We start from the raw sequence: 19,371 nt of genomic DNA on the forward strand, positions 1-19,371 counted from the left end.
GTGCTGCAAACAGCATTAATGTGGGCCAACTGCCTAGCACCCCAAATGTGATCCCTTTACTCTGGGGAGAAGCAACGTTAGCAACTGTAAGTAGCTTTGGGAGCTCTGTTGTAGCTTCAGACTTACTGATAATAAGTCAACCTTCTTGTTATCTTCTTATTCCAGGCCCTGATGTTGCAAAAGTCACAGCATTCTATTGCAAGAATGAAAAAAGCTCATAAAAGAGGTACACGGAAAAGAAAGATCGCTTCAAAATCTGTGCAACAGGAATGGTAAACATTTGGTAGATTTCTTGGTTTACCATTCCTGAAAATGTTTCCCTGTTCTGATGAAGAACAACAAAGCTAGAAGCATTTCTGATTTCTCATGCTACAAAGTCTGTTTCTCTGAACTTCACCCAGATCGGGGGATCAAATCAGACTGGATTCCCCCCCTAGATAGGCCCAAACTAGACTGGTTACTTCCATAATTCCCAGTTCAGACCTCTAAACTGGACCGAGTGCTTTCCGCAAAGCCATGTTTCATATATTTTTTTGTCCACTAGAAGTCAGGGCTGTGCCACTGAACCAACACACTTTGGAAAAAACAGAAGTCAAAGATTGGCTTATTGCCTCTGTAATTGACCAAGGTCTGCATTTACAGGGGCTTGGGCTATAATATCAGGAACTCAATGGAGTGGTTTTTCCTTCTGAAATGGAACTGGTCTGAACAGGGTTTATGGATCTCTCTTCTTTTGGCAGATTAATTTCAGAACCTTGTGCACCCTTAAAGGATTATCGTAGTCTAGGGGGAGAAGAACAGATAGCCCAAGTCTGAAATGAATACAGGGAGACTGGGCTGCAAATCCTAAAAGATCAGATTTGAATCTCTCTTCTTTGAGAAAGTGCTTCCTTCTGACCACAGTGGCTTCCCCACTGCTGTTGCCCATTTGAAGAAAATGGAGCTGATCCTAAAAACAGCAGCTCCTTCCTCCTTAACGTATAGAACTTAACTTATTCAAGTATAGCTTATTTTATTGTCTCAGCTGTCTTTCAATGCAACCTTTCTCCCTCCCACAGAGAGGATTTTCATGTAAAAAAGACTCAACTCTTCTTTTGAGGGTTGACTTTGGAAGTGGAGATGGAGAACTTAGTGGTCAGCCACTAGAGAGGGAATGGGTTCTAGATCAAGGAGTGGAATACCTTCTAACAAGGTCAGTTGAAGGTATAGATTTCAGGTGCTCAACCAAGGAGCAACTACATTGAAAGGAGAAGAGACTGTGGATACTATTTCTCTAGAACAGGGGTTGCCAATCAGTGGGTCGTGGACCACTGGTGGTCTGCAAGAACATTTTGGTGGTCCGCAGAGACCTCCCAAAGCACCCCCCAAAGCAATTAATCCAGGCTGTGTGGGAACACAAGGCTGCACTGCCCACATGGCCCACGAGAACACAAGACTTGCATTGTTTGCATTTTTGGATAACACGAGGTAGTGAGGGGAGGGGGAAAAGGGCGGAGGGGGAAACCTGCCCCACGCACCCCACGCATCTCGCCTGGCCACCAGGCTGCTTCTTTCCGCTTCTTTCTTCTTCTGCTTTTGGCTGCATGCACGGAAAGCAGCAAAAGTCTTTCTTTCTCTCTCTCGAACTCCGCTAGAAATGAGTCTTTGAGACCCCGCAAGGCCTCCTGCTCCAAGAGGCTCCGCCGGCATGACAAGTCTCACAAAGACTCTTTTCTGGTGGAGTTTGGGGGGAGAGAAAGAAAGACTTCTGCTGCTTCTGCTGCTTTCCTTGCATGAAGCCCGAAGTTTCTGTCTCTCTCCCCCTGAAAACGGAGCTGGAGACCATATCCTGCGATCCCAAATAAAGAATGATGGATTGGTAGGAAAACGGGGTGGGGAATTTTCCTGCAGACTTTTGGGGGGATTTTCCCAGAGTCTGTGATCCACGGGATTTAAAATTATGAGTTTGGTGGTCCCTGAGATCCAAAAGGTTGGTGACCCCTGCTCTAGAAAATATCGAGACTTTGGAGTTGTGGGAGGAACAAAACCTACGTTCTGCTTTGCTAGAATTTGTTTGATTCTTTGTTTATTTGATTTATGTTCTTCTCCTACTCTAGATGTCTACGCCTGAGGAATATCCCAGGAGCTTTGCCTCCAAAACAATAGAAGCTGTGCTGAGAGATAGGGGATTGCCTAGATGTCCCTCACCCATATCTTTTCCAGTTGTTTTTGTATCTCGTGTAGGGTGCCTTTGAGTTCAAATGAAGTCAGAGTGACTTCATCTTGGGTGATGTTTAATTTCTGTTTGAGCTTGTTTGGGTAACTCCACCCTTTAACCTTCGGCCGCCTAATGAGGAAGTGAAAGCTTTTCTACTCTTTCATTTGAACTCCTCATTTGAATTCCTCACGTTTGCTGTTGGACTGAAATGGGGAAACATTCCACTTTATCGACTCTTCTCAACTATTTAGTAATTTTGTAGGCAAAACTAGTAAGGAAGATCAAGAAAGAGACTTCTTCAGGACCGTTTGGGCACTAACACTCAAAGGTATTGCTTCAAATTGTTCATAAGAATGAGCAAAATGTAAATGTTGGGTTTGTTTAAACCCGGATGGTAGATATCCTCTTTGGGAGTTTTGTTACATTGATGTTACCAAGGGAAGCAACTTCGAGCCCTGTTGAGGAGTGGGGTGGGGAATCTTGACGGGGTTTCAAAATGATCCTGCAATATATATTGTAGCCAGACGTACATTTGCTGCATGTTTTAGTTCTGACTTTTCCTTGCTCAAAGAAAGTGGCAAAATGGGTTAAAATGAGGCTGAAAGGTTTAACATATTTAATAGATTAACAGAGTTGGAAGGGACCTTGCAGGTCATCTAGTCCAACCCCCTGCCCACACCCTCGGGGTTGATGTTCTTGGCAGTGGAAAGGGATGAAGTACCAACGCTTTGCCATTTTCTCTGGGAAGCCAAAAGAAAGAGAAGACATCAAGGTCCATTGTAAAGTTTTGGCACTCCTGGAAGCTTCTTCACCCCTTTGACTTCTCAAATGTTTCTGAAGAAATCGATTGCTTCAAAGGAGGCTGCGTTTCTGAGTTGATTCTCCATCGATTTATCCTTTGGGTTGCATATCCTTTCCCTGTGGCATTTACTCAAGTTTTGGATCCTTTTTGCGCTTGTAATGTTTTTGATGGAGTCTTTCTGGAGAACTTGGGTTATTGGGCTGGTGGAAAATATCTCTAAGAAGGAGGTCGGCATCCTTACAGGAGAACCTTACTTGTAGGCACCTGGGAGAAGATGATTAGATTGCTACACAATATCAATACTTTTTGCCTTCTTAATTTACATGCCCCCCCCCTCCCAATTTAATAGGCAGTTCAAATTTCTTTGGGGATGTTCTTATTGATTTCCTCCTTTGCAACTTTCCCCACAAACAGATTACCACTGTTTCAGTGTGAGCCAGTGGACTATTTTTATTTTCATGAAAAATAAACTTCTCCTAGCAGCTGTTTTTTCCCCTAAGGAAGAATTTTTTGTAGTATCAGCTCCCATTGTGGGGAAAAGTCCCGGGGAAGCGGGACAAGGAAGTCCAGTTGCCCCATGAAAAAGCACCTTTGGGACAACCATGACCTGAATGGCTGAGAATCTCTACAGACTTTTAGTTACACAATTTGGGATGGACACCCTTGGAATGTTGTGAGATTTCCAGAGGAAAAATTGCAGACGACAGGAACCATTTGCACTACTCTGGTGATCTTGAGGACATCTCTAAAAGGATGCAAATGACCAGCTGTCTGCAAGGAATATAAATCCTTCCATTCCCCACTATCTTGTCAGAGCTGAAGAAGCTTCTGGGATGAGAAGCGAAACGTCTTCAAAAAAAAAAAAAAAACAAGACAGTCCAGGTGCCTCATGAAAAAGCATCTTTGAGACAACCAGTCTGAATGCAGGCAAGGAGGAAGAAATATACTGAAGTTCAGAATTCTGTCGGAGTCACTAATCTTTTTTTTTTTTTAAATCAGTTCGATTGTGTCTGATTGTGCAAGTCCCTGCCGTTTTCTTGGCAAGGTTTTTCAGAAGTGGTATGTCACTGTTTCCTTCTTAGGGTTGAGAGAAAATGGCTGGCCCAAGATCACCCAGTTGTCTTTGTGCTTAATGTGGGATTGGAACTCATAGTCCGCTGGTCCCTACCCTGATGCCTTCACCAGTATACCAAACAGGGTCTCCATCAGTGGTGGGATTCAATTTTTTTAACTACCTGTTCTGTAAGCGTGGCTTGGTGGGCATGGTGTGGCTTGGTGAGTGTGGCTTGGTGGGCGTGGCAGGGGAAGGATACTGCAAAATCCCCATTCCCTCCTCACCCCACTAACCTGCTTTCCAGCTCCGTTCTCCTGTGCAGGGCAACCAAAGAAGACCCAGACAATCAACTGGGACTCAGTGGGAGGCAGAGAATAGATATGGGCAGGCCCAGTCAGAGGTGGTATTTGCCGGTTCTCTGAACTACTCAAAATTTCTGCTACCGGTTTTCCAGAACTGGTCAGAACCTGCTGAAGACCAACCTCTGGTCTCCGTGTATGTTTGCACGGGAAGGATAAGTAACACAAAATGCCTCCTTGATGGTTATTGAAACGATATAAGCTTATTTGTTGAGAAGAGCTTCTTAAAGCCAGTGGAGCACTGCCAGAAAAGGAGTGGGCAATTCCATGCAGAAGAAGTGCTTTCATTTCTCAGAAACGAGAAATGAAGCAAGGCGATCGCATCACTCGCGTAAAACTGGCACAAGATTGTTTTTGTACTTTGAACAGTGTCTAGAAGAAAGATCACGTCAGAGCTAGGGCAACGGCTGATATCCAGGGGTGGGAGTTAAAATTTTTAACAACCAGTTCTGTGGGCATGGCTAGGTGGGCATGGTCATGTGATCGGGTGGGCGTGGCTTCTTCTTCTTATTTTTTGGCAGGCCCCCCCCCGCACTCCATTTTTGAGCCTCCTGGGCCTCAGGGAAGCCTCTCGGGTCAGCATTTTTGCTCCCAGAAGGCTTCTCTGGGGCCCAGGAAGGCAAAAAATGGAGCACCTCCCCGCACTCCGTTTTTGAGCCTCCTGGGCTTCAGGGAAGCCTCTTGGGCGAAGCAATAAGACAGTGAGGGGAATCCCAGCACAGCTGATCGTCAGAACAGCTGATCGTCAGGAGGGGGGGAAACAAGATATATCTTAAGGAGTGACTGGGAGGGGGAGATTGCCGTCAGTGATGTCAGGCATGCGCACGAGGTTGCACATGCGCAATAAGGCCTGACTGGGAGGGGAGGGGTGGGGCCAGCCAGGGGCACGATTTGCCGGTTCTCCAAACTGCGCAGAATCATAACAACCAGTTCTATAGAACTGGTCCGAACCAGTAGAATCCCACCCCTGCTGATATCCCTAAATGAAACCATCTGCTCTAGGAATAGTTTCCTAGCCATTTCATGTTAGCTTCTGTAAAATGAAGGAAGCAAGGAGATAGAAAACAAGCACCTTTGGTCCATACACTCTTTGTTTGTAACGTGTGACTGTAGAGTTCGTGCTTAAGAAGAAAGTCAGGGTGGCAGCCCCATCCATTATCTGCCAGTCCAAGAGCAAAAGATTTTGCAGAGACATTATTTTGCACTTTCTTATGTATAAAAATTAGTAGGGATTTTTTTTGTTTTGCTTCGTTCCAGACTCCTTTGGTTTTGGTAAATGAACTGTGTATTAAAAAAAAAAATATTTATGCAGTTAAAACTGTTTTTAGAAAATATTTTTAATTTCAGCAAGTTTGGTTACTTGCTACATGACTTAACACAACTGGCTTTTTGTGTCAGTATAATGTATATTTTTTTGTCCTGTTATTAATTTGTAAGCCTTTGGGGTAAATGGCCATTGATCTGTACAGCAAACAGGAGTAAATTGAAGATAACTGGCTAGGACTGGAGGGGTGGATTTTTGTACTATATTGAAGAATCCAATATCTGTTTTTGGTGGTTATGTAAAAGGCCTGAAGAATTACTATCTAGTGTGCAATCTGTGATATCTGAATGTTTTATTGTATATTTGTCTCCAATGCAAAAAGGTAGAGTAACACAAATACAATACATGATTAAATGCAATAGTTCAGGTACCCTTTTTTGTTTTTCATTTCAAATAAATACTATTTACTACCAAAAGAAAGAAAGAAAGAAAGAAAGAAAGAAAGAAAGAAAGAAAGAAAGAAAGAAAGAAAGAGAGAGAGAGAGAAAGGAGGAAAGAAAGAAAGGAGGAAAGGAAGAAAGAAAACAGGCACCTTTGGACTTGTGTGAAACCTGGAATTTCCTAGACTTTTCAGGTGTGGCACCTGTTTTATCCATACAATGAGCATACTAAACAAAGCAGTTTTTTTTTAACTTGGTGCCCAGGTCATCACTGAGAATGGAGGTATGGAGATATCAGACCTGGCTACATCAGTGAATTAATTTACCAGGGCTTGCTTTATAACACCGGCAGGATCTGGAAGAGTTTAGGATTAGGCCAGGTGAGCTCAATTAAGGTGGGCTGTTGGGCAAATCAAACCCTTATTTCCATGTAAAATCACACACAAAAGATTAACTTGTTGGTTTCATTCAACTGCCATTAATTGATTGGGCCCAGAACGTGTTGAAATCAGTAGCATTAGTCACCCCTTGCTGGTGGGGAAACCCTGTACTAAATTTTAGAGAAGTTGAACATTTGATTTCTGGTGGCCCTTATTGTTGCTGTTTTCAAAGAGAAGAATGTTAAAGAGCTTCCCATCCTGAATCTAATGGAATCGGGTGAATATAAGAAGAACATATAAGGAGTCGTTGAATTTCTTCTTGAAAGAAAGGCGTGGCTCTCAACAGTGAGAGGTTGGATGTTTTGACATCACCTATAACCGTGATGATGAACCTATGGCATGCGTGCCAGAGGTGGCATGCAGAGCCCTCTCTGTGAGCACGCGAGCCGTCACATCAGCTCAGCTCTGCCGTCCATGCGCTTGCGCCTCCCAATGGCCAGCTGGTCTTTGGGTCTCTGTCATGCATGCACAGGGGGTGGGGTGCATTGCATGGGAGATATGCACACATGCATATACAGGGGGCATGTGCATGGGGATGCACGCACGCACAGGGCAGGGGTGCAAGCACGGGGGATGTGTGTGCATTGCATTTTGGGGATGCACACGTGCTTTGGACACTCAGTACTGAAAAGGTTAGCCATCATTGACCTATAAGACCCGTTTTTTTCTTAGGGGAACACAGGCAGGGGTGGGATTCTACAGGTTCTCACCTGTTCGCTAGAACTGGTTGTTAACGTTCTAAACAGTTCGGAGAACCGGTTGTTAGAAGAAATTACTGGCCTAATCCTGTAAGGAAGGGAGGAAGGAAACATTCTGGTGTTGCTTACAGAAAGTGCCTCTCCGGTAACCCTTATTACATTCTTGGGCAGGACTAGACTTTCTGTCTCAGGAATATCTCTGGAGTTTTTTTCCCCTCCTTTGCTGGTACTTTCCTCATGTGGAGTGACCATTCAAAATTACAATGGCACTGAAAAAAGTGACTTATGACCATTTTTCACACTTAGGACTGTTGCAGCATGCCCACAGTCATGAGAGGCCAGGCAAGGAGATGCATGCCTTGATGTGAGTGATATTGAGTTGGCCACACCCAGCCAATAACATGACCACCAAGCCACGCCCACCAACTAAGCCACACCCACAGAACCAGTTGTTAAAAAAATTGAATCCCACCCCTGACCACAGGTGCGTTTTGGAAGCATAGCTCAAACCTGAATCAGAGTTTGAAAAACACCGTGCTGTGTGAGAGGAGAGAATTTATCATCATTTGTCAAGAGTGTGTCTTCTGTTGCTGAGCAATACATTTTAAAAGATTACGGTAACTTCAGGAGTTACAAACTAATCAAATCTTTAGGGATGCCTGGCAGGTTCAAAATTGAATCTAGTTTATCCTGGAGTACAAGGGAGATAGCAACAACTTGTTTCATTTAAAAGCTACGTGTTTAGGGTCTTATTTAATATGACCCAGCTTGTTTTTCTCAGGTATTCTCAACAGGAGAATTCAGACATAGGGGTAACACAAGCAGCGTGCTATACTTCAAGGCTGAATCTTTTTTTAAAAAAAATGTCATTAAAGTTTATTGGAGAATTAAATAGAAATACAGACAAAAATTAAAAAGAAAAAAAGAGAAAGAAGGAAGCAAAGAGAGATAAGAAAGAAAACATCATGTGTTCTGACTTTTTTCACTGCAGTAGAATTTTTTTTTAAATGTTCCAGCCTTTTGCTTTACATTTATAAATATTTCAAGCCATTTCAATAACCACCAAATCAAGCTAAGTAACAAAACCTTACATTACAATTTCATTTTCTCCTCCAGTGTCAAGTACAAAATCCAGAAGTGGTTTCCAAATAGAAACACAACCAGATAAGTTCTTTAAGATAGTTAATTAACTCCTACCACCTTTTACCATTTTACCATTTGTCAACTCCTACCACCTTTTACCATCCATTGTTCCATTGTGGGAATTACTACCATCTGTTTGTCACTTTTTGCTATTAGAACCATCAATAAGTGGCCAAATGTGCTTCTTCTTGGGTACATTTTAAAACCTTTTTATTCTATTGTTTTTATACCCACTGTCCAGGCCAACTCTTGAAGCGTCTTCCCACTAAAAGTTTAAAATTATTGCTATAATTCCAAAAACAATGGATCATAATCGAAGTAACAGTTTGACCAGTTGGAGGTCCTTCAGTCACGGTGGCCTAGGAGAAGAAAGTCAAAATGTCAAGATGGGAGCTTCAGTTGCTTAACTTCTTTGATTCCCCTCCTTGCATGCCTCGGATATCAGCGATCATCAGTTTCAGTTCTTGAAAATCCAAATTAGCAAATGCAGAGGGATTTGATTTGGGGGAAGCGCATAGGAATGGGCAGCTGAGACAAGACCAATGTTGCTCAACCATAGTCATTTGAAGATGTCCCAGAATGCCCCTGCGAGCTGAACCAGACAAATGTCCCCCTTGCTCAATGTGCAGTAGCTGTCACGGTTCTAATAAAGGAGAATATTTGTAGCTCAGGGTTGACACCCCCCCCCCCCCCCCCCCCCCCCCCCCCCCCCCCCCCCCCCCCCCCCATAACTTCTTGGGGGTTTTTTTCCCTCTCCAGTTTTAGCTCCTCTGCTCAAACCGTTTAAAAAAATCTTGTTTTCAAGTTACAGACATTTTATTACCCAAATTAGGTAACATCATCAGTGCTGGAAGGGAGTAGGGTTTGTGAAATGGAGGAAGAGGAAGAAGAGGAAGAGGAGGAGGAGGAAGACTATGGCATCCTTGATAGTCCCTGAGCTTGCTTGTTTTCTTGTAGATGTTTCATTATCCAAACTAGTGAAGAAAGTTAACACCCACCCCCTTAAAAGAATGAAATATTCTAGGAAATATTTAAAAGGCAGAATATTACATTTTCCCTAAAAGAAAAACATGTTTCTAAAGACAGAAACTCAGAGCCTCAGCTCTCTGCCCCAAGTAGAAACTAAGGGGCCAACTTTCAGAAATGCAGATTTGGTAATCCATTCAAGACAGGATTAAAACCCCAAGGAACCCAGCATCTAGGATTAATTATATTTCTTAAAACAAGATTAAAATCCCCAACTCATTGCTGGCCTTTGCCAGACAAACTAATTAAAATCAAATAACAAAATGCACAAAGCAAGCCTTTAAGTTACAAAATGCTGTAGAACAAACGGTATAATCCAGGGGTCTGCAGCCTGCAGCTCTGGAGCCATATGTGGCTCTTTCGGCCCTTTGTTGCAGCTCCATGTAAGCTGATCCCACCACTGGCTCTTTTTAAAACTCACTTTATTAAAAGGCAGAAACTTTTGTGAGCTTTGATAATCAGAAAAGGTGCTATTCAACTCCTTCTGATTCTTGGCCACCATATCTGAGATGGTTCTTCTTCAGGGATGGGTCTGGGGAGTCGATGGGAAGGGGTCAAAAATATCAAAGCCTCGCCTCTTTTTTTAATTAATGTCTTACCATTTGGAAATGCCATCTCAGCTGTTTCTGAACCTTGGACTTGGGTATTGGATGTAAAACAGTTTTGTCCAGGTAACACTTGACATCTCAAAACATCTGTTACATTCCTCAGTTGAGAATTAAAATGGTAGAAAAGAAGGGAGAGTGTTAGAAACTTAAAAGTGACATGGGTTTTCTTCTTTTTGCTACAGAGTGGAGGGACCTGATAGAACCTGCAAGATGAACAACGAATACAAGAACAGCTTGTCCAACATGGAAGAAATCCCTTTGGAGGATACAGACAGAACCAGCGTAGAATTCAGAGTTCTGATGGTCTATGCACAGCGGCGACTGTCTGTGAGCAAATATGGGCAATTATTAGAAAGAGAACCCAGAGTCCAGGAAGAAAGGAAAGAGGCTGTACAAGTGGATACTCTAGCCAAGGAAGAAGAAGTGACTCTCCCAGAAATTTCTCCAGAAGATCATAAACCACCAAAGCAGAAGGACCCGAAGAAGGCAAAGAAGAAGAAGAAAGCAAAGACAAAGACCAGAACCAACTGGAAATGCTTTTGCATTCCTTCTTGCCTAAGGCCACAAGCAAGAGATGGCAGGAACCTTCGAGTATCCCTAAAGCAGGACTCCATCAATGGCCATGCCATGAAGCTGACCACCAGAGTGGAGGGTTTACCAAGTGAGCATGCCGTGGGTTTCCTATAACTTGGGTTGTACACAGTAAGGTGTGATAGAGTTTGCAGCAAAAATTTGAGTCCAGAAAATACACAGATGACTGATTCAGCAGGATTATTAACTTCTTTATAAACATAATAAGATGAGTAAAGTTTACAATACCATTTGTAGATTCTTTCAACGTAACATAAGCAGCAACTCAGAGGGCTCAGAACAGACATCAGTTTCAGCAAACAAGCAAGATAGTTTCTCTTTCAGAATTGAGAGCAGGGAGCTAAGCCATGCCCAGACTGCCAGCCCCCAATTGGCTAACTCTGTTAACCATGTCTCTGCCAGTTAATGAATATACTCTGACAGGTGGATTAATTTTGATTGCATAGAAGCCTTTCTTCAAGGTGACCTTCCCACAACTTATTTCTAGTAACAGTTGACCACAAGACACGATGGAAGAAGTCAAGATGGCAGCTGGAATGGGTGCTTGAAGCTTTGTCCATCTTTTATGTTCAGTGATACCTCGGTACTCAACTGCTTTGAAACTTATCAAATTTGGTACTCAATGCATTTTGATATGAAAATTTTGTCCTGGTCCTCATTGTGCGTGGTACTCAACGCACAAGCTAGAACTTGTCAGCGTTGGCTGCCTTGTGACTCACTACATCATTCCTTATGGGGAAAATTTGTTTGGTACTCAACAAGGCCATAAAATTGGGCATGACTCATTTAACTGCTTAGGAAAGGTACCTTTAGTCCCAATTGTGGTCATAAGCCAAGGATGACTTGTAATCTTCATGGGCTGTTCTCCTTTCCCTCCAAAACACTCTGGTGATGGAGCCAAACTGGATTCCAAAATGGCCACTGTTCATTTTTCTCCCCTAATGACTAAACCCATCTTTGGATCAGTTTTTACTACCGGTTCTGAGGGCATGGCTTGGTGGTTGTGGTGTGGCTTGATGGGCATGGCAGGGGAAGGTTACTGCAAAATCTCCATTCCCTCCCCACCCCACTAACCTGCTTTTCAGCTCCATTCTCCTGTGCAGGGCAACCAAGGAAGACCCAGCCAACCAGCTGGGACTCAATGGGAGGCAGAGAAGAGATGGGGGCGGGTCCAGTCAGAGGTGGGATTTGCCGGTTCTCTGAAATACTCAAAATTTCCTCTACTGGTTCTCCAGAACTGGTCAGAACCTGCTGAATACCACCTCTGCTTTGGATGATGCAGCGAAGATTTGTATGTTCCTGAATAATGCATTAGCTGAAGGGAGATGGTTGAATGGAATAATTCCACTCTTATTTTGTCTTGCTTTCCTAGATGACTCAGACATCTCTCGTTTGGCAGAGAAACTTGTTGAAATAGTGGATCATTCCAGATTTCCCAATGGGAAGAAGAGCAGCCCGCTAGTGGAACGTGCATTGACTCTAGAAGAAGATGGTGGCTCAACCAGCAAGCCAATCCCACCAATTGGGATTGATGGACTTGGTAAAGTGTTTTGTTTCTTCTTCATGGGGGCATTTCTTGCTAATGATTTTCTGTTCATGGATATTTGCAATCCCTTGCCCACACGGACAGTGAAGAAAGTTTCCATTTTAGCACAAGTTCTAGATGAAATCCTAACTTGCTTTCTGTATGCCTCATAGCAGTTCCACCCATTTCAATTCAACTATTCTCCACAATATTTTACTGAGGGGTCTTGAAGGTATTCACAGGACATGCACAGGGCAAATGATTCCCCAGGCCGTTGTTCAACTGGTAATTGAGAGATTTCTAGATCCTTGTTTCCAAACCATGGCTACTCAACAGCACTGTTACAGAGAGGTCATCTTGCTTAGCTAGTCAAAGCAAATAAAATAAAGGACTTGGAAAGGAGGGGTTGGCAAGAATGTACACCCATTGTCATTGGGGATAGCTAAGAAGGGGAACTGAACTCCTCTAGTAAAAAAGAGTAAAAATTTTGTTTATACTGTATATAGCACCACAGTGCAAACAAAGGGTACAATCACCATGTGCTTTACTGCTCATCTATTTAACTGTAATAGGAAACTCTACTTAGAACAAAAGAGCATAGAGTATGTACCATAGACCCAAATGTGTAAAAACTGTCATCTATTGGTTGAATACTACTGTAGTTGTTCCATAAAAATACATTCCAACAATGAATTCCGACAGGTTTTCACTTGAAAACCACTTGAAGAGGTGTGGACTTCAACTATGCTGGCTGGGGAATTCTAGGAGTTGAAATCCACACCTCCCAAGCGGCCAAAGTTGAGAAGCATTGTTATATGGTGACATAATTAGAGGTATCATAGTCTGGAACTGCTTAGTAAATCAGTTCTTGCAAGAAGCACCACTGCCCCCCAAAACAGGAACCCTAGCCAGCGATACAAAGCAACTGGCTGGTTCAGTGCCCCATGCTGGCCAAGGAGAGCTGTTGTGAGCATCACAGCCTCTTCCAGCCACTTTGGCTTTCTGCTTCAGTCAGTGGAATTGGTCCCCTTGAGCAGCCAACCCAAGTTCTCCCTCCTGTTGGCCCTGTAGTCAACTTACCCTATAGAGCCTCTCTGATCCAGCCTGGAGAAGCAGGATCATGACAGAGTGTTGTGGTTAGCCGGCTGCAGGTGCGGACAGCTGAGGAGAGCGAGGACTCAGATGAGGGGCCTGGACTATTAGGGAGTGGACTGCTGCCTTTCGAGATTGTGGGGCTGGCAGCAGTGATGAGGAGGTTCCCGAGGAGCCTGTGCCAAGTACATGTGTGTGCAGGATTGCTCGCAGGAAAGAGCAGCTGAAACAGCATGGGTGACTCAGGAGTAAGGCTGTAAGGTAATGGCCCCTCCTTCAAGAAGATAAAAGCCAGCTATGAAGCAAACGTTCTTTGCAGGAAGCAAAGACATTTTGAAACTCCAGCCTCCTGGACATTGCAGTATCTTAAGTTGGTATTTGAAGACTCTTGTGTTGTAAAATATTTCTTATCTGTTATTCTTGGCAGCCTCGCACAGTTTTGGCAAGGCTTGTGCTTATCAAAGTTAATTAGTTTGTAGCAGCCTTTTAACTGGGGATTCGTAAGAATCATTAGAAGGTTTCTGTTCCCTTTGGTTCGTGTTTGTTTTATTGGAAAAGGGTTTGGGTCAGAACACAGAGATCTCTTTCTCTGGAGGAGACATCTGAGCTCATTTCAGATTTTTCATTTGATAGCAGAAGTAGACATCACCCCTGGTTGCAAGGGACAAAATCCTTAGCATAATGGAAAATAATCTAATGCTTCTATAAGCCACCGTACTTTTGTTTTCCATAAGGGTTAGTTAGGCTTGTAGTTGAAACAAACAAGAATTTTTGAAAATGAGAGGAAGCTCAAGGCATTTGAATGGCTTATTTACTGTTTATCCAATAATCATTCTTTTTCAAAAATGAAAAAAAAAATTGTGGTCAAAGAAGGAATTGTAAACCACGTGATGGCACCTAAGCAATAAATCATTTCTAGTAGCATCTCACACAACCATGCATCCAAGAGCTTTGTTATTTTACTTGCTGTGTTAAGAAAAGAAAACCAGCCAGTTATTTTTTATCTTTTTACCAGACAATGAAGAAAAGGTTGTTGATGCAATAGTTGCCTTGTTACGGAAGTCAGGAGATGAGCTGGAGGAAAAGGTAACTTAAGGTGGCATGGACTCCAAAGCTCCATTTGCAAATTAACTGAAGAAACTTTCATTCACTCCCTTGTTTTTCTTCCTTTACGATTTAGCGCATGGATTTCAGTGCTGTCTTCTCTCTCCTAAAAGCCAGGTGTAACCTCCTTCCAGCACAGGAAAAAAAGATCTCTTGAATTCAGAGAAAGCACAGAGCAATTTGAAGCTTCATTTGATTCTTGGGAGTGTTGCAGTGGCCTAGCGGTAGAGCTCTCGCCTCACAATCAGGAGGCTGTGAGTTCAATCCTAGGTAGAGGCAGATATTTCTCTGGGCACACTGAGAATATATCTGCTGAACAAAACTCCTCATTTGCAACAGGAAAGGTATCTGGCCATTAAAACACAGTTGCCCAGACTCGACCTGGCACGGGATTATGGGGTTGTTAAAAGAAGACATTAGATTCCCCACCCTGGTTTATCAAAGAGAAAAATCCCCCCCAAGAAAGCAGAAATTGCTCAACTCTGAAATGTCATTATTAGTTCCCCTGTCTATGTTGAGCACAACTTCTCCCACCCCAAAGATCAAGTCTGTGATTTTCAATTATTAGAGCACCTGGAAGTATTCTCACAGACATACATTAGAAATGTGATTTCAGAAAATCACAGAGTCTTTCATCCTAGACGCCATTACCTGGGAGTAAATCTCATTAAAAGTCTTTGGAAAAAACCATGGATAGGGACACATTATCTTTAATGGAATGAACTGTCAAAAAAGCCCACCATTATTATAAGGGGTGAGATTAAACAAGCTAGTTTATGGGTGAGGGTGAGATAAAATATGGAGAGAGTCCTACGTAACCCATTCTGAGCTCCCACAGAAATATAATAGGATACACATTTGACACTATCTTAGAATCTGAGATGATGAGGCTCAGATTGTCCTCAGGCATAAAGTCATCCAGGCCAAGGGTTTATAAACGTTATCAAGAGGCACCATTTGAGTGATTGGGCATCTTTGGTGGGGTTTTTTGTTTTTTTTTTGGTCCTTAATTTCTCATACAATCTCATGAAAATACAGAATACAATACAGAATAACAGAGATGGAAGGGACCTTGCAGGTCTTCTAGTCCAACTCTCACTCATGCAGGAGATCCTATACTATTCTGGAGAAATAGCTGCCAATCTCTTCTTTAAAAACTCCCACTCGATGCAAGCCATTTTACTCAGGGCTGGGATTCAAAGATCCCAACAACCGATTCTCCGCCCAGTTGCTGGGAGGGCATGGCCATGGTGGGCGTGGCCTATCAGAACTTTTGGGAGGGGCATTTTTCATCTTCCTCAGAGTCCGGAGGCTTCCCTCAGGCCTCTGGGAGGGAAAACCTGCCTCCCCTGGGGTCCGGAGGCCCTCCAGAAGCCAGAAACAGGCCCATTTCTGCACTTCCAGAACTTCCAGAAGGGCTGTTTTCACCTTCCCCAGAGTCCGGAGGCTTCCTCGGCCTATGGGACAGTGAAATGGCCTTCGCCGGTTCTGGAGGCCCTCAGAAGCCAGAAACAGGCCCATTTCTGCATTTCCAGAACTTCCAGAAGGGCTGTTTTTCACCTTCCTGAGTCCGAAGGCTTCCCTCGGGCCTATGGGATAGTGAAAATGGCCTTCGCCGGGTTCTGGAGGCCCTCCAGAAGCCAGAAACAGGCCCATTTCTGGACTTCCAGAAGGCCCATTTTTCGCCCTCCCAGAGTCTCTGCACGGAACCTGTATTTACCTGCATCAAAAACGGGCCATGTGGAGACTCCTGGAAGGGGTGAGATGGGCGGGACCATGCGGTCAGTTCAACTACTGGTTCGGTGAACCAGATGTAAATTTAACATCCGGTTCACTAGAACAAGCCAGAACCTGCTAAATCCCACCCCTGATTTCACTGATTAGTTCTTGGTGGATTTCTCCTAGATAAGTTTCCATCCATTAATCCATTCCACCAATTTCTTGAGGAATTCTTGCAGATCTTCATATAACACAATTTGAAAAAAATAATAAAAAATAAAACAACCTAGACAATGTGAAGAGCTTGGCTAAACAGAAGAACTTGGCTAAACAGACAAATAAATATTAAAATAAAATAAAATAGCTCCTCTTTCCTCTTCCAGATGAAGAAGGATAAGACCTTCTGTCAGTGTATCTGGGATATGATGACCTCCTATGCCTTCTTCAGGAGAGTGACAGACCAGTTCCTTGAGGAGATACCCATAGACTCCACAGTCGTTTCAGAGGATGAAGTTAAGAGCATGAAAGTTGCATTGATTATGGAAGCCACAACCAAACTCACTGCAGTGGACAACCATCCCATGAATCTTGTGCTGGGCTTTGGAACAAAATACCTGCAGGAAAACTTCAGCCCTTGGATCCAAAGCCAAGGTGGATGGGTAAGAGATAGTCTAAAACTGGTTTTCTTTTCAGCTGGGGGAGCTTTAAGATGGGTGGACTTCAACTCCCAGAACTCCTCAGCCAACATGCTGTCTGGGGAATTCTTGGAGTTGAAGACCACCCATCTTAAAGTTGCTAGGGTAAACAAAAACCTATGGTTTAAATTTAAATGAACTTGAGCCACATGTTCTTAGATGCTACTGTCTGTTGTCCACTTTGAGAGAGATAATTACACTTGAGTTCTCTGTGAAAGGTATCAATGATAAAGGAAATTGGTGCTTTCATCAGTCTTATTCCTGCAACTGCATATGTTTTCATAAGCTGTTTCAAGAAGAACATAGTAATTGAATTGAAAAAGTTAAACCTTCTCAGAGAATTCCATGATCTGCAACGTGAAGCAAAGGAGGAGGAGATTTTAAGAACTTTTAGCTATGATAAGTAGGACAACCGCTGGGAATCCCAAGGATTAAACTTTGGTTAATCCACTGATCTTAACACAATACTGCAGTAAAGTTATGCTACAAGACTTAAACGGAGAAAGGTAAGCACTTTGTGGCTTCATATTTACTCAGCAGAGTTTCTGGAGCTCTGGCTTAGCTGAAGGGAAGTCACCCTCTTCTCAACATTATATGATAATTTGTTTCTCAATTGAGAAGCATTGGTTGCAGAGGTGGTATTCAGCTGATTTGGACCAGTTCTAGTGCATGGGTAGTGAAAATTTTGACTAGTTCGGAGAATTGGCAAATATCATCTCTGGTTGGCCCCGCCCACCTGCCCCCCACTTTTTCCTCTCCTATATTCCCTTGTTTTTTAGCTCAGCTGAATCGCACGGCAGAGTGGATTGCCATGCCTCAGCCGAGGTAAAAAACAGCTCAATTTACCAGCGTTGACAGAGGTCGGTCTTTGAGCCACCCTTATGCATGCAAAGTGTTTGTGTGCACACAAAGCATGTGTGCATAGAAATGTGCATAGAACTGATAGGAAATTGGAAACCCACCATTGATTGGTTGGCACGTATTCAAGCTTCTGGCTCAGAACTTGCTGTCATCTTGCAAGAAATCTGGAAACGCTTATAAATCCCACAGGTGCTTTTTCAAGAGGCAACTGGACTTTCTGGGGTTTTTTTTTTCTTTGAAGACCTTTTCGCTTGTCCTCCAAGAATCTTCTTGCGCTCTGACTGGATGGTTGGGGAATGGAAGGACCATCCAGTCAGAGCTGAAGACGTTTCTGGGATGAGAAGCAAAACTGTCAACTCATAAAACATTTCTAGGCTTGTCTTAGAGTTGCCATGAACAGAAAATGGGGAGGAGAAATTTGAAAAAGCAGTGCAGCAGTTTGGAACCGAAAGTACACTCCATTCTTATCTTCCAAAGAGTATAATTAAGCTACCAGAATTTCTGCCGAGGAAATTGGAGAATTTCTCTCATTGGAGAATGTGATTGATGACTCTTGGCTATGAATGTGTTTCGTTGGAGAATATGAAATATGATATACCCAGAGGGGTGGGGGGAAAACCAGGGTCAAGGGTGAGAGTAAATTACATGTCTCAGAATCGGTTTCATACAGATCATGCCGACATGGTCGCTCCTAATAAATTCTTCGAAGTTTTTGAAGCTTGGCTCGAGACTCATGATTTAATTAGGGCAACTGCTGGAATCCTGACAGAAACATCTTCAAAGAAAAAATAAACCAAGAAAGTCCATTTGCCTCCATGACCTGGATGACTGAGAATCTTCAGAAACACTTATAAATCCCACTGATCCCCTTTCTCCTCTTTTTTTAATCCAGCTGAAAGCCTTAGGATTATCAGACCAGGAAGAAGTTGAATGAGGAAAGGAGATCATCTTCAAGACTGGTTGGTTAATATGGAGAAAAGTGATTGGGATGTGAGAGGAAAAACTTAGTCACTCTCATGATTGCCTCCAAGACGTGGGATCTTTTGGAACGCCAACAACTGCAGCACTAGACGTTACGGGACAAGGACAGAGTCTGCAATATCTGTTTTAATCCTGCTCAACCTGAGCAAGAGATGAAAGAGCCGTGAGCCCTAATTATCGGAGGGACCCGAAGTCTTCCAGCGGAATGAAGCTACTTATTTTGCAAATTTGGCTTCTGGGTCTAAAATAAGCATGCAACCCACCCTTGCTTCTTCAGTCTGGATGAGAGCTTTAGGGCAAGAAGGATGGCTGCCTTGAGCCAGGAATGTGAAGACAAAACATTGGCCCGCTGTGATCTCCTTTTTCTGGAGGGGTCGAGGGGTCTGAAGGGTGGAGTTGCAAAAGGACAAAATGGCTGCTGCTACTTGATTTTCTGTGAGCTCCCTTCCCTCCCTCCCTTTTCCCCTGGGGGGCATTGTCAGTGTTGCTCACAAACAGCTGCCTGCTTTCCAGCTCTTTGGTGTCCCAGTCTCCAGATGACTGCCTTTTTAATTGAATAGATTTCTCACCCCCTTTCCTTGGAAGGTTTGGCACAAGTGTAAATAGTGTAAATTGCACAATGGCTTTGGCCAAAGAAGGTGTACTAGGGATGATAGACCTGAATCTGGATCTGAAAGTGATTAAAATCCTAAAAGGCAAAATTAGCTTAAGTCACAAAAATTGATTTAGATGTACATAATTAAGAGAACAATAAAGCAAGTGATTTCCCTTC

The 19,371-nt window shown here is 43.3% G+C and overlaps 1 protein-coding gene across 1 annotated transcript; it reads left to right on the plus strand.

Moving 5' to 3' along the window:
* The first annotated feature begins 2,348 nt into the window (after window positions 1–2,348).
* On the plus strand, window positions 2,349–19,371 carry BCL2L14 (BCL2 like 14). Its single transcript, XM_026702270.2, has 6 exons — window positions 2,349–2,525; window positions 10,214–10,692; window positions 11,995–12,162; window positions 14,255–14,325; window positions 16,446–16,721; window positions 18,511–19,371. The coding sequence occupies exons 2-6, from the start codon at window positions 10,242–10,244 to the stop codon at window positions 18,550–18,552; spliced, it is 1,008 nt and encodes a 335-aa protein (XP_026558055.2). The 5' UTR covers window positions 2,349–2,525; window positions 10,214–10,241; the 3' UTR covers window positions 18,553–19,371.

Source organism: Pseudonaja textilis, chromosome 5 (genome assembly GCF_049901715.1).
Source record: "Pseudonaja textilis isolate UNSWEBS1 chromosome 5, rPseTex1.2, whole genome shotgun sequence".
Lineage (NCBI taxonomy): Eukaryota > Metazoa > Chordata > Lepidosauria > Squamata > Elapidae > Pseudonaja > Pseudonaja textilis.

What these genes read in the sequence shown, in the direction of transcription:
- BCL2L14 (XM_026702270.2), top strand. Translation starts at nt 10,242, where the DNA reads ATGAACAACGAATACAAGAACAGCTTGTCCAACATGGAAGAAATCCCT. An exon ending in CAGAGTGGAGGGTTTACCAA is followed by an intron (nt 10,693 to 11,994) that starts GTGAGCATGCCG and finishes TTGCTTTCCTAG; the next exon opens with ATGACTCAGACATCTCTCGT. An exon ending in TCCAAAGCCAAGGTGGATGG is followed by an intron (nt 16,722 to 18,510) that starts GTAAGAGATAGT and finishes TTTTTAATCCAG; the next exon opens with CTGAAAGCCTTAGGATTATC.